Source organism: Octodon degus, unplaced genomic scaffold (genome assembly GCF_000260255.1).
Source record: "Octodon degus isolate 3935 unplaced genomic scaffold, OctDeg1.0 scaffold00003, whole genome shotgun sequence".
Taxonomy (NCBI): domain Eukaryota; kingdom Metazoa; phylum Chordata; class Mammalia; order Rodentia; family Octodontidae; genus Octodon; species Octodon degus.
Window position 1 is genome coordinate 28,047,394 of NW_004524579.1, and position 13,129 is coordinate 28,060,522.

The window sequence follows — 13,129 nt, forward strand, 5'->3', positions numbered from 1 at the left end:
GTGTTGTGGGGATCAAACTACAGCAACCTGACAGCTTTGTGGAAGCAGCCACTTAAACAACTGAGTTAAGGCCAGGCCCCCCAATATAGAATGCTTTTATTATAAAGAAATAATAAATATTTGAGGTAGTGGATGTAACAATTATGCTGATCTGATCATTAACCAATACATAGCTGTATTAAAATATGACTGTATTTGATATATAGAATTGTAACATGGCAATTAAAAATAAATTTTTTTCTTTTTTTCCATAATTTTATTGATAAATAGCAGTGAGACAATTTCAAATCAAATTGGTAGGACAGTTTCAATAATTAACACATTGCATACATTCTTCATACTGGTTAATTGCTGTACAAGATGCGGACATGATATCCTATCTACAAACACCATTAGAACAAATCCCTCTATTCATTAAGAGAATGTAACTATGTATCTATCCTAACCACTTTGAATACACAGATACAAAGTGGACATTCATCTGTATATCCTTTTTTTGTTTAGTTCCTTTATTTGAATATTATAGGTATGTAAACTCAGCAAAATATTCTAAAAGAGGGGCTGGTGAGCTGGCTCAGTGGTCTAAAGCACCTACTTGGAACAAGCTTAGTGAAGCACAGGGACCACGGTTCAATCCCCCAGCAACACATGCCAGCCAGCCCTGCCCCCTGGTGGGCTGAGCAGGCCCCCCACACACAAATAAATTAAAAAATAAAAAAAATTAAAAAAAAATATTCTAAAAGAGTCCAGTAGCCCATAATAGTATTGGGTCTTCTGCTTGACTGGCAGTGTCAGAAATTGTTGACCTGAGTCCCCTGCAACTCAACATAACAGCATGGCTTTACTTCTTATATTTCGTTTTTATACTTTGCTGCTGGGTAGTTAAGAGCAAGGTAAATAAAACAGGACCTGTACAACAAGGGTTGTAGTTCTGGGGTCTGATAAGGTCAGTGAAATCCCCTCAGGATTTATCCTGAGATCCTGTACCTCAGATTGTTAAAAATAAAAATATTTTAAAATTAAAAAATAGCATTTATGAAAGAGGCCCATGGGCTGGGGAAATGGCTCAGTAGAATAAGCGCTTGCCTGGCAAGCTCAAGGGCCTGAGTTCAATCCCCAGTTCTGCCAAAAAAAAAAGAAGAGAGGCCCAGGAGAGCTACTTAAGCTCCTTCTGTCATATGAAAATAGAAGACGCATTCATTTTGTGAGGACTGGTTCCTCACAGACACTAGCTGTGCCAATTTATTGGTCTTAGACCCCAGCTTCCAGAATTATGAGGGATGACTAGCTACTCAGTTTCTGATACTTTTAAACCACCCTGAACAGACTGAGACAGACCCCAATTTCTTCACCTAAATTGTTGTATAGGGGGAAAGTAAAGTACTACAAAGCACTCTGTGAGCTGTTATTCCATTCAGATAATGTCTTATAATTTAGTTAGTCATGACCCTGCTACTGAGAGCTAGTCCAAGTTTGATATTACAAATTACAAGCTATTAGTCATGTCAGTTTTATAAATATGTGTTTGCTAATTTCCTAATCCTTGGAAGATTATTCTAATGGCACCCAGAAAGAACAGAGGATTCCTCTTATTTGCTCCCTAGCATGCCTACGTGCTTGTTCAAGAATCTGATTAAGGGATTTTTTTTTATCAGTAGTAATATATGTAAATGTATTAGCTTTCTATCAATATGATCAAATACCTTAGGTAATCACTTTATAAAGAGAAAAGGTTATTTTGGCTCACGGTTTTAGAGATTTCAGTTCATGGACAGTTGGTCCTGCTGCTTTTGGGCCAGTGACAAGACAGCAAGTCATGGAGGCGGGTGCATGGTAGAAAATGCTGTGACATGGGAAAGAGGAATTTTCTTTGAAGAGCTACCCCTAATACTGTGAAGATCTACCTCTTTTTAAAAATATTTTTAGTTTATTAGTATGTGTATAGAGTGCATAATGTTTATATTCTTTTTGTGGAGTTGGTACATGTATATTATAGATCTGAATTCCTTCTTTCATTCCTTTTGCCTTTCCTCATTTCTCCTCCATCTCTTGGTCTCCTTTTCTGGAGTGGTATACATATTGCAGTACGTGAAGTTTACATTCTTGGTGTGGAGTTGGTTAAAAATAATACAGTAATACATACAGTCACATCCATGTTTACAGCAACACAGTTCATAACAGCTAAATCTTAGGAGTGACTCACATGTCCATGGTGAAAGGATAAGGAAAATGTGGTATTTACACAGAGTAAGAGTACTACTCTTTCATAAAAAAAAGATACACCAGACCGTAGCTCTTAGTGGTCTACCACTGTCTGATAGCTCCACGCCAAGGAGAAAGGCTTCGTCACTAAGTGGGCCTTCGGGAAACATTGGAGGTCTAGAAACAGCGTTCCACCCTGATGCTGAAGGCTAATGTCCAACTCATATATGGAAGATAGATTCAGTCCATCTGAAAGAGTTTGGAAAGCCTTAACTGTCGTAGTGTTTCTCAGAAGTCCCGAGTCCAGCTCAGTGTGGCGGAACACATTTGTGATCCCAGTACTTGGGGTGCTGAGGCAAGAAGATCATGAGTTCTAAGCCAGCCTGAGCTATCTAGTGAGTCTGAGGCCAGACCAAACTATGTAATGGGACATTTTCTATAAAAAACAAACAGAAATATCATCCAAGCCTAGAGTCTTCTCTGAAGCTCCAACAAACTCAGCTGATAGGCCTTGTAATTCTCAAGAAGAAAGTCACATACTTCTAAGGTACAGTGGCAAGGGGTAAACACTCCTGTTTCTAAAGAATGGGACATAGATAGGAGGGACCAGATCAGAGCAAGACCACAGCTCAGCAGTGAACATTAAATATAGCTGCTTGTATGGCATCCAGCACATACTAAGGTCATTATGGGCTTGCGAGGGCTCGGGCAGCTCTTTCTCCTGTGACTGTGCTGGTTGTGGCCCACGTGTTCACTCTCCAGGCCTGGCGTAGCGTGCTGCCTGGAGCTTCTCTCAGCAGACATGCCACAGTCCTGGCATCTCTTCCTTGGATCTTCATTGGAGCTTCAGCTTCACTCTAACAGCTCATGCATCACCCTGTCAAGGGCCTGTTTGCAGGGACTCAGACCCTGTCAGAGGCTGTGTGGCCACCTGGCTTTCTCAGTGGAAGCCTCTGCTGTCTTTTAATGCTTACATTCTGCAAACCAGCAAAGCCAGCGTCATATGAGCCACAACAGCATCTTTGTATGCTAAGCACACATTCTGCCACAATATCTGCAAGCTCCAAGTGGTGTTTCAGAGTTTCTTCTTTTAAGTTTGGGTTCTTGTGTATACCTGCTGAAGTCTCTGTTTAGTTTGATGGTCAGCTCATGACTGGACAGATTTAAAATATCTGGAACAAGAAGCAGAAGTCTTAAGGGGCTCTGTGTTCACACTGGGGCACATCTCCTGCACTTGGGTGGTTTACAGCCACTCATTAGCTTTCACTTCCTGCTTGCACAGAGGCTCAAGGTTAGCCAGAGGTGGGAGCTTAAGGTCTTCTCAGGTCTTTCCTGGATGTGCCCACAGCTCATACACATGGCCTTCTGGATTCCCAGAAATACCTTAGCAGTGATGACGAGCGTCTTTTAGAGACCAAGTGCCCAAACTGTAGCTCAAAACTCAATTATTTATCACAAAGTGTTCACACTGCAGGTAACCTGAATATACTACTGTGCTGAGGTTTTAGGTTAGAAAAAACAACTCATACATTAACGTCTTTTGTCTTAAAAGAAAAACAGTAACAGCTTTCAGTCATACAAACAGATTTTTTTTTTTTTTTTTTTGGTGGAACCGGGGATTGAACTCTGACCCTTGCGCTTGCCAGGGAAGCACTTATTCTACTGAGCCATCTCCCCGGCCCCAAACAGATTTTTATTGAAAGGTAAAAGTTTGCATTTGGTGCGCTTTTGCACAGCTGATGTGATCTTTGTTGTGTGCATGCTGATACTTCATCAGGCCTTGTCTGGTGCAGCCTGGCTTGCATGCTGAGAGGGCTGTGTGTGCCCGCTGTGCCCACGTGCCATAGGCTTGCCACCGTTGCCTTAGAGCTTTTCAAAGCTCCACCTGTGAACAGGTATCTCTTCCTTAGTTTTCTCTTTTCAGCTTTTTGGTTAGCTTGCTTGCCTAGACTTTTACCTGCTGTACAAGCAGTTGGTATGTTAGTTACCTGATTACTACCAACAAGCTGGGAGGAGGCTGTTAACACTAGATGAGCTCAGGTACTGATCAAAGAAATACAGTCTTATAGGTGTGTTGTTCAGATGAATCAGCAGAGAGGTCAAAGAGTAATGCTTCCCTGGGAAAAGAAGACCCTAACCCTTCTCCCTCACCCCCCCACTGGCTTCCAAGCTGTTGATTCTCACTGTTACTAGCTTTGGTTTTTAGGGCTCATATGGAGCTGAAGAGAGGAACATGGGAATAGGGCAAGTGTCACTAATGTGCCTGCTTATCAGAATCCAGTGGTTTTTCTTGAATAAGTGCACCTTGATTATTGGAAGCCTTTGGTTAATTTCTAGAATTCTGAAAAAAGGTGATTCTGGTTATTTTGCTAGCATTGTTTTTGCTTTTATGGAGGAAGTAATTCCTGAAAACTCATCAGCACTTTTGCTGACATTTAATTTTTTTTTTAAGTCTATCTTTTATGTATTTATTTGGTACAGGGTCTCACTTGGCAGCTCCAACTCGTAGTGATCCTCCTGTCCCAGCCTTCCCAGTGCTGGGATTACAGGCATGTGCCGCCATGCTGCTTCAGTGGCCAACATGGCTTCTAGGACCAGCACAGCATGTTGCACCAGGGATCGAACTTGGGTCCTTGCACTTGCTAGGCAGGCACTTAGACTGCTGAGCTGTCTCCCCAGATTTATACCACATCTGAAAAACAGATATTGAAGATTTTCTTATGATGCCAATTAACTTTTCAGCTGTATTTTATTGATTTCATTTGTAATGTGTTTCATATATATATATATATATATATATATGCAAAATAGTAGTGTTCAGTAGGAGTTTTAAACTGTGAGTTAGTGCACTTGGATTTGCAGCTTGCTTTTTTTTTCTGAACTTTGTCTTGGAAATCTTTCTATTGCTTTATTTATTTCTTATGTATTCAGTGCAGCATCTCACTATGCACTTCAGTTTGTAGTGATCCTCCTATTTTCAGCCTCCCCAGCACTGGGATTACAGGTGTGCACCACCCTGCCCGGTTTCAGTGGCTGGCTCAGCGTGCCCAGGGACAGGGCCAGCATGGCCTGTGGTACCAGGGATTGAACTGCAGTCCCTGTGTTTGCCGAAGCAGGTGCTTAATTTGCTGAACTATCTCACCAGCCCTGCTTTACATATTTAAAGATACATCTTAATTTCTATGGTATTTCATGGTATTAATGTATATACTATACTATTTATTTTTATTTTTGTACCAGGGATTGAACTCAAGATTGTGCTTGCCAGGCAGGCGCATATGCCGCTGTACTATCTTCCCAGCCCTATACCTTAGAATTCTTATTGCATAATTGATGGGGTTATATTTAGCTTATAATAATCAAGGGAGCTGGAAACAGTGTTACAAATAATCTTTTTATATATACAGTACCTAAATATTTATCTGGGCTTGCTATCTGGGTAGCATATTACTTGATTGAAAAATAGGTGCATTAAAATATTTATAAATACTTTAAAACTGTCTTCCTAAAAAAGGCCGAAGCTTATTTACATGTCCATAGTGATATCTGTGAGAGTAACTCTTTTCCAACATGTTTAGCAATACTGAATGTTAGTAGTCTTAACAAGTTTTGAAAGTCCAGGAAAGTTTGTTGATTTTGAAAATTTGCATTTAAGTTACATTTTAAAGGGTAATGCCTTTGCTACATCAGTAATAATTTTAATTCTTTTATTTTTCCTCTTTAGGGAATGGCTTTTACATTACAGGAACGACAAATGCTTGGTCTTCAAGGACTTTTACCTCCTAAAATAGAGACTCAAGATATTCAAGCCTTACGATTTCATAAAAACTTGAAAAAAATGACCAGCCCTTTGGAAAAGTAAGATGATGAGATGTTTAGTTCTTATTAGTATTTTGATTAGAAGCATTGTGATTATTATTACGGTATAAGAAATATACAATCCACAGGAAGTTTGCTTTTTTATTGAATGATTACTTTTTTTTTTTTTTTTTTTTTTTGCAGAACTGGGGGTTGAACTCAGGCCCTTGCACTTGCCAAGCAGGTGCTTATTCTACTGAGCCATCTCCCTGGCCCCCTTGAATTATTAGTTTTATATGGTTATTTCCTTTATGTCAGAACTTTACTCACATTCACTGTTGTAAAACTTAAAATAAATTACTGTTTATGCTGAACATCAGTGCACTTCATATATGAATGGGATGTTACAGGCAAAGGGTACATCCAATTTGCACCTGTTTACTGAGCAACTATTTTTGTGTGTGATACTCTGCTAACCACTGAGTGTATAAATTGACTAATAGTTCTGGAAGCTGAGCAGTCCAGGGGTGGGGGACAGTATCTGGTGATGGCCTGAGGGCACATGTTCCGAGGTTTTTGGAAGAGATACCTTTTAAACACCCAATTTTCTGATAACTATTTTACTCCCTTAATCCATTAATCAATGGAAAGATGGATTCATGCGTGAGGGCAGACCCATCATGACCCAGTCACCTCCTAAGGGCCCCATTTGCAGATGTTTTGGTTTCTATCTTGTTTTGAAAGAGTTCTCCTATTCAGTTCAGGCTAGCCTTGAGCTTAATTTGTAGCCCAGGCTGGTCTTGAACTTGCCGTGATCCTCCTGCCTCAGCCTCCCAAGTGCTGGGATTACAGGTGTGCACCACTACACCCATCCCCTATTTCCAGATGGAAGGCTTTTGAAATTAAGTTTCTAACACACACAGTGTAGAAAACATATTCAGACTGCAGCAATAACCAACCCAGTAATGTATTGGTTCTAGTAGCTCATCAGTAAATAGTTACACCAGGGCTGTCATTGTATGCTATACTACACTGTAGACTGTAGTGACAAAAATATTCATGTGGGATGTGTTCTGAAAGCATGAGGAGAGCCCTTAGCCGAATGTGGATCAAGTAAAACTTCCAGAAAGAAATGATTCCTGAACTGATTTTTAAACAGTATCCTGCAGCTAATAGTCAAAATGAGAAAGAAGGCTGGGAGTGGTGGTGCATATCTGCATTCTCAGCACCTGGGAGGCTGAGGCAGGGGTGCGACCATGAGTTCAAGGCCACCCTGGGCTATAAAATGAGATCCTGTCTTTAAAAAAAAGGGGGTTGGGGAGGACAAGGTATGCCTGGTCTAGGGCGAGGAAAGAGCCTGAATATAGGACTGCGGATGTCTGTTGGAGTTGTCGGTATAGAGCATTACTGGTGACTGGTAAAAGTGACTTTCTTGATGTGCCAGAGCAACAGGAAGGCTGCAATACATTGGGAGCAAATAAATAGAAGGAAAGAAAATGCAAACTATTCTCGAGCAGTTCAAAGTGGGGAAGAAGGATACAGAGCATCAGTAAAGTCAGGCTTTGGTTTAGGTATTCCAGCCTAGGAGAAAGTTGAATGTGGTCATAGTGACGAAAGAGCCCACCAGAAAGGATAGCTGCTAGATCAAGGCCCTAGAGAAATGCAGAAGGAGAAATGAGTGGAGGAGAGGCTGCTGTGAATTAGAGAGAAATACAGGCAGTAATAAGGAAACATATCCTGGGGTAGGACAGAGGCTATGAGATCTCATCATCCCTGCCTGATGACTTGGGTTTTTCCTTGGCCTCAGAAAACCCAAATTTTCATAGCTTCTGGTGGACTCAAATTTTCATATCTTCACCTTTATGACATAAGAGTGTGAAAATCATGGCTAAGATTTAGAAAGGCCACGTGGAATGAAGTTGATAAGGAAGCTGATAAATGTTAGGAAGACCCACTCAGTAGTTATGAGGTAAACCTGAATAAAATTGGGCAGCCTAAAAGGGTGAGAGCAGACCCCCAAGGCCTCCTCGTGTGATCTTGCTTGTATTGGTGCCATTCTGTACTGCTGTGTTCTATGTCCATAGAAAAGAAAAAATGTAGCATTGATTCAGGTTGGTTGGGATTTGGTGAGCTGGCAAAGATGCTATAGTACTTCATTCATCTGTTCATTCCAAGCTGTTATGTTGTAGGCATTGTTCTAGGCCGTACTAAAAAATGAAAAAACACCATTCTCCTTTCAGGGAGTCACTTTCTGGTGAAAAGGCAAACAGTGGATGGGCAGTGGAAGTTCTTAAATGGTAACAACAGTGTTCAGAGTAAGACAGTTGTTTGTGGGATCCAGACTGGGGAGCAAGGAGGAGCCAGAGGGCGCTTAGAGAAGGGGACAAGGTGAAGCTATCGAGAAACCAGAGGCCTCTTGAGGAATTATAAAATGAGGACATTGTAGTGGACAAAGTGAAACAGAGTTGTGGTCATGGGTGGGGATAAAGGCATTACTGAGTTTTACCAGTCCTAGCTGGGGGCATGATCACTGTGAGGAATACAGAAGTGTGGCTGTAGTGGCAACAGAAGTGACAGCATTAAATAGGTTCAGTATTTCACAGCCTCCTTTGGTCACCCACCTTTCTGGGGTTTTTTAGTTTTTATTAGTACACATTTGCAGTACAGAATGATTGCGTTCGTTGTGGGAATTGGTACATGTACATATGTGCATAGCACATTTCAGTTCTTTTTTTAAACCCTCATTTGTTTGTTTTTTGCCCCGTCAGATTTATTTTATGCCTTTGTCAAGTTAATTATCACAAACACAAATTAACAGCCAGCCTAATGATCAAAAAAACAAATGAAATATGTGAAACAGTTACACTAATTTAAAGTACACACTCACATACATTTGCCAGGCTGGATTGCAATAGCTTTTTCCTTTCTATTTTTGTACTTTATTTATATATTGGGTTCTTCATAGAAGAAAACCCATGTGATAGTTAAGCTTGTGTGTCTTTACTTCACTGAACATTATGGTCTCAACGTTCATCCATTTTCCTACAGATGGTTCAAGTTTGTCTCTCTTCATGGCAGAGTTACACAGCCCATTGTGTGTAAAGGCCACATTTTCTTTATACATTCATCTGGCATTTACTCAAAGGCTACTTGCAAGATTCATCTGTAATAAATTGTGCTGCTATAAACATGGATGTGCATGTGTCACTGTAATAGGGTGTCTTTAACTCTGTCAAGAGAGTATCTAGAAGGGAATTAGCTGGATCAATTGAATTTCTATTTTTAGTTTTTTGAGGACTCTCCATACTGATTTCCATAGTAGTTGTACCAGTTTGTGCTACCACCAACAATAGAGAAGCACCCTACACACACACACTTACCAGTATTTGTTATTGTTTGAGTTTGTGGAGATAGCTATTCTTTGTAGAATGTGGTGGAATGTCACTGTTGTTTGAATTTGCATTTCTTGAATGGCCCAGTAATGTTGAACATTTTTTATGTATTTATTGTCCATTGACACTGTTTCATCTGTGAAGTTACCTATTCATTTCTGATTAGGTCTTTAAATTAGATCCCATTTTATAAAAAATTAGATCTTTACATTTGCAGGGGTCTAATTATATTTTTAATATCAGTCTTCTGAGAAGTAACTGATAAAAAAGTCTTTTTCCCATTTTCTAGATTGTCTCTTCATTCCATTATCAGTTTCCTTTGTTATGCAGAAGACTTTTAATTTGATATAATCCTATTTGCTGATTCTTGGAATTATTTCTTGTGCAGTTGGGATTCTGTTCAGGAAGTCCTTGCCAGCACCTGTCTTAAGAATTTTACCTATTTTATCTTCCAGCTGTTGGTATTTTAATTGGGATTGCATTAAATCTGTGTAACAGTTTTGGAGTGTGGGCATTTTGATTGTCTTGGTTCTAGCTATCCAGCAAGAGAGGGTAGCTTTCCACCTTCTGGTGTCCTCTTTGATCTCCTGTTTCAGAGTACTGTAGTTTTCATTGTAGAGATCTTTCACTTCCTTTGTTAGGTTAATTCCTAAGTATCTCATTTTTCTTCATGCTGTTGTGAAAAGTATTGTTTTTGGTGAGTTTATCATTGGTGTACAGGAATGCTGTTGATACTTGAGTGTTGACTTTGTATCCTCCTACCCTACTGAATATGATTATTCTAGAGTCTTTTGCTAGAGTTTTTGGTGTCTTCTATGTAGAGGACATGACATCTGTAAGTAATGATAAATTAACTTCCTTTTCTATCCATAACCCTTTTATTCTTGTTCTTGTCTAATGGTTTTAGCTGATGTTTTGAAAACCGTTGAACAAGTGGTAATAGTAAAGATGCTTATTCTTGATGTAAGTGGGAAAGCTTTCAGCTTCTCTTCATTATTTAATATGATATTGGCTGTTGGTTTGTCATAAATGTCTTTTATCAGGTTAAGATATTTATTTTCTTCAAGGTTTTATCATGATTCATTGTTGGATTTTGTCAGTGGCTTTTTTTGCATCAGTTGAGTTTTGCCCTTGTTTCTGTTTATGTAATAGATTGCATTTATTGATTTGCATATGTTGAACCATCCCTGTATTCCTGGAATGAATCCTATTTGGTAACAATGTATAATCTTTTTGATGATGTGCTACATTCCATTTACCAATATTTTACTCATTAAAGAGATTGGCCTTAGTTCTCTTTTTTGCTTGTGTTCTTTTCTGGTTTTGAAATCAGGGTATATAATTGCTTCCAAGAAATGACTTTGGGAGTACTGCTCCACTGTCAATTTCATTAAAGAGTTTGAGGAGTATACATATTAGCTCTTCTCTAAATTTCTTGTAAGAATTCAGCAGGACCTGGATTTTTCTTAGTTGGTAGTTTTTAAATTACTTCTCAGTTTCATTGACAGATACTAAATTATTCAGTCTTATTTTTTTTCTAAGATACACTCTTTTATGTGTCTTAACATTTTTGCTGTCTCCAGCAAACTCTTTTTTTATGTTAACAGTCCAGTTTGGTTACTTCCCTATACTGAGGAGAAACCTGCCTCCCTTTAGTTTTCTCTATGTTAATGTCATTTTTGCCTCTACTTGCTGCTATATAGTCAATATGATTCATTGTCTAAATTATTTATTTATACTTATCTAACAAATATTTTCCCACCAGCTGGAAGCCATATACTTAGCTAGTTCCTAGAAGTAGTGAAATGCAAGTGCCCTTAAGCCTATGATATATGTCTTGATAAACCTATCATAAATTGAAAATTTTAAATTGAAAATGAATTGATCCACATGACTGGCAATGTCAGCAGTTGTTGACTTGAGCCTTTTACAGCTCAGCATATTAATATGGCTTTACTTTTTTACCTTGTTTTTATACTTTTTCTGCTTAATGGTTAAGACCAAGATAAAGCAAGACCTGTACAACAAAATCATAACTTTTGTATCTGGCAAGGTCAGTCCCTAAGGACTTACCCTGAAACCCTATACAGCAGTTTGTAGATCTTTGGTCAGTGTCAGCCATGTGGATGAGTCACAGCTATTGCTTGACCAATTTGCTCTCTGTTAAAGCCTGAGAGAATGTTTTCTCTCCAGGTGATTCTCCTTAGGCACACTCTACATTGTTGATCACTTTCCTCTGTAGCCCCATAACCCACTACTATGATAGACTACTGGACTATATTGGATTACTTTGCTGAATTCATGCACCTACAATATATGAATGGCAATGGAATACCCATCTCTGGCAGAAGTAAACAAAAGGAGAATATAAATGAAGGAGCATTTTGTAGTGAAAGAAATATATATATACATATATCTGTATATACAAAATATTTAGCATAGATATACAGCTACTTGCTCTTAGTTCAATGAGAAGAAAGTTTTGAACTAAAAGTGTTTAGACAAGATATCATGTCTGCATCTTGTACTCTGAATAACTACTACAAAGATAATATGCAGTGTATTGATTATTGTAACTGTCCTAACCTATTTTGAAACTGTCTCATTGCTACTTCTTTCTCAATAAATTTAATATAAAAAAGAAAATGAATTTAATGTTCTGCCACTGAACATCACCATAGCTTAGCAACACAGTACACTGTAGGACATCAGTTATTGACACTCTTGATTTTGTGGCTGATGGGAAGCTGTAGCTTACTAGTTGCCCAGCATCAAGAGAGAATATTGTACTACATTATGATGGAAACATCAAAATTTGAGGTACTGTTAGCCTTTGGTATCGACAGGGGACTGGTTGCAGGATACTCCTTCCTAGGAACACTAGAATAAAAGGTTTATTATTTGCATATAACTCATACACCTTTTTGCATTTATGAACAGCCTCCACTAACTAAACTAACTAACTTGGGCCAGTGAGGTAGCTCAGCAGTCTGAAGTGCCTGCTTAGGAAGCTTAGGCAGGCTCACAGGGACCCCGGTTCAATCCCAGGCACCACATGCCATGTCATTCCCATCCTCAGGGTGGGCTGAGCTGGCCACAAAATAAATAAATAAAAATTTAAAAAATAAGCTAACTGCTAGCTAAACAATGGTTCAGTTTAAGATTTTTCAATTTTACAGTGTGAACATAGTACAAATTGAATGCAGAAGACCTGGTAAGGTGCTATGCGACCTGAACACCGAATATCTGCAGTGTATGTATATGTGGTTGGAAGGGAGATACTGCCTGAGCTGCATTAGGAGCAGCTGCATTAGGAGAATGACCTGCAGAGGTGATCAGAAAGAGGCTGCATCGATGCAGTGCCTCTGAGGTGAGAATTGTGACATTTGAGGCAAAGAAGGAATAAATCAGTGCAGAGGAGATGAGACTTGGAGATAGGCGGAGATCTTAATAACGGTGTAGGAGCTTGAACCTTATTTTGCTGGCACATGGAAGCTATTTCAGGACCGTAAAAATAATCAAGTGTTTTTAAGAAGGTGGGTGCTAGGCCTCGTGGCACTTGCTTGTTTGTAATCCCAGCCTCCTGGGATGATGAGGAAGCAGGATCACATTTGAGCTCAACCTGGGCATCTTACTGAGGCCCTATCTCAAAATAGATCATTTCTTTTAAAAGATGGAGGACATAGCTCAGTACAGAGATCCTGTGTTCAGTTCTGTGTGGTACCCCAACACACACA

General features: G+C 39.3%; 1 protein-coding gene across 1 annotated transcript in view; it reads left to right on the top strand.

The window, feature by feature from the left end:
• The window catches only part of Me2 (malic enzyme 2), an 80,266-nt gene that overhangs the window by 21,597 nt on the left and 45,540 nt on the right, over positions 1-13,129 (top strand). The window contains exon 3 of the mRNA XM_004623659.2: positions 5,927-6,060. Within this exon, the coding sequence (XP_004623716.1) occupies positions 5,927-6,060 (134 nt within the window). The remainder of the gene's footprint in view (positions 1-5,926; positions 6,061-13,129) is intronic.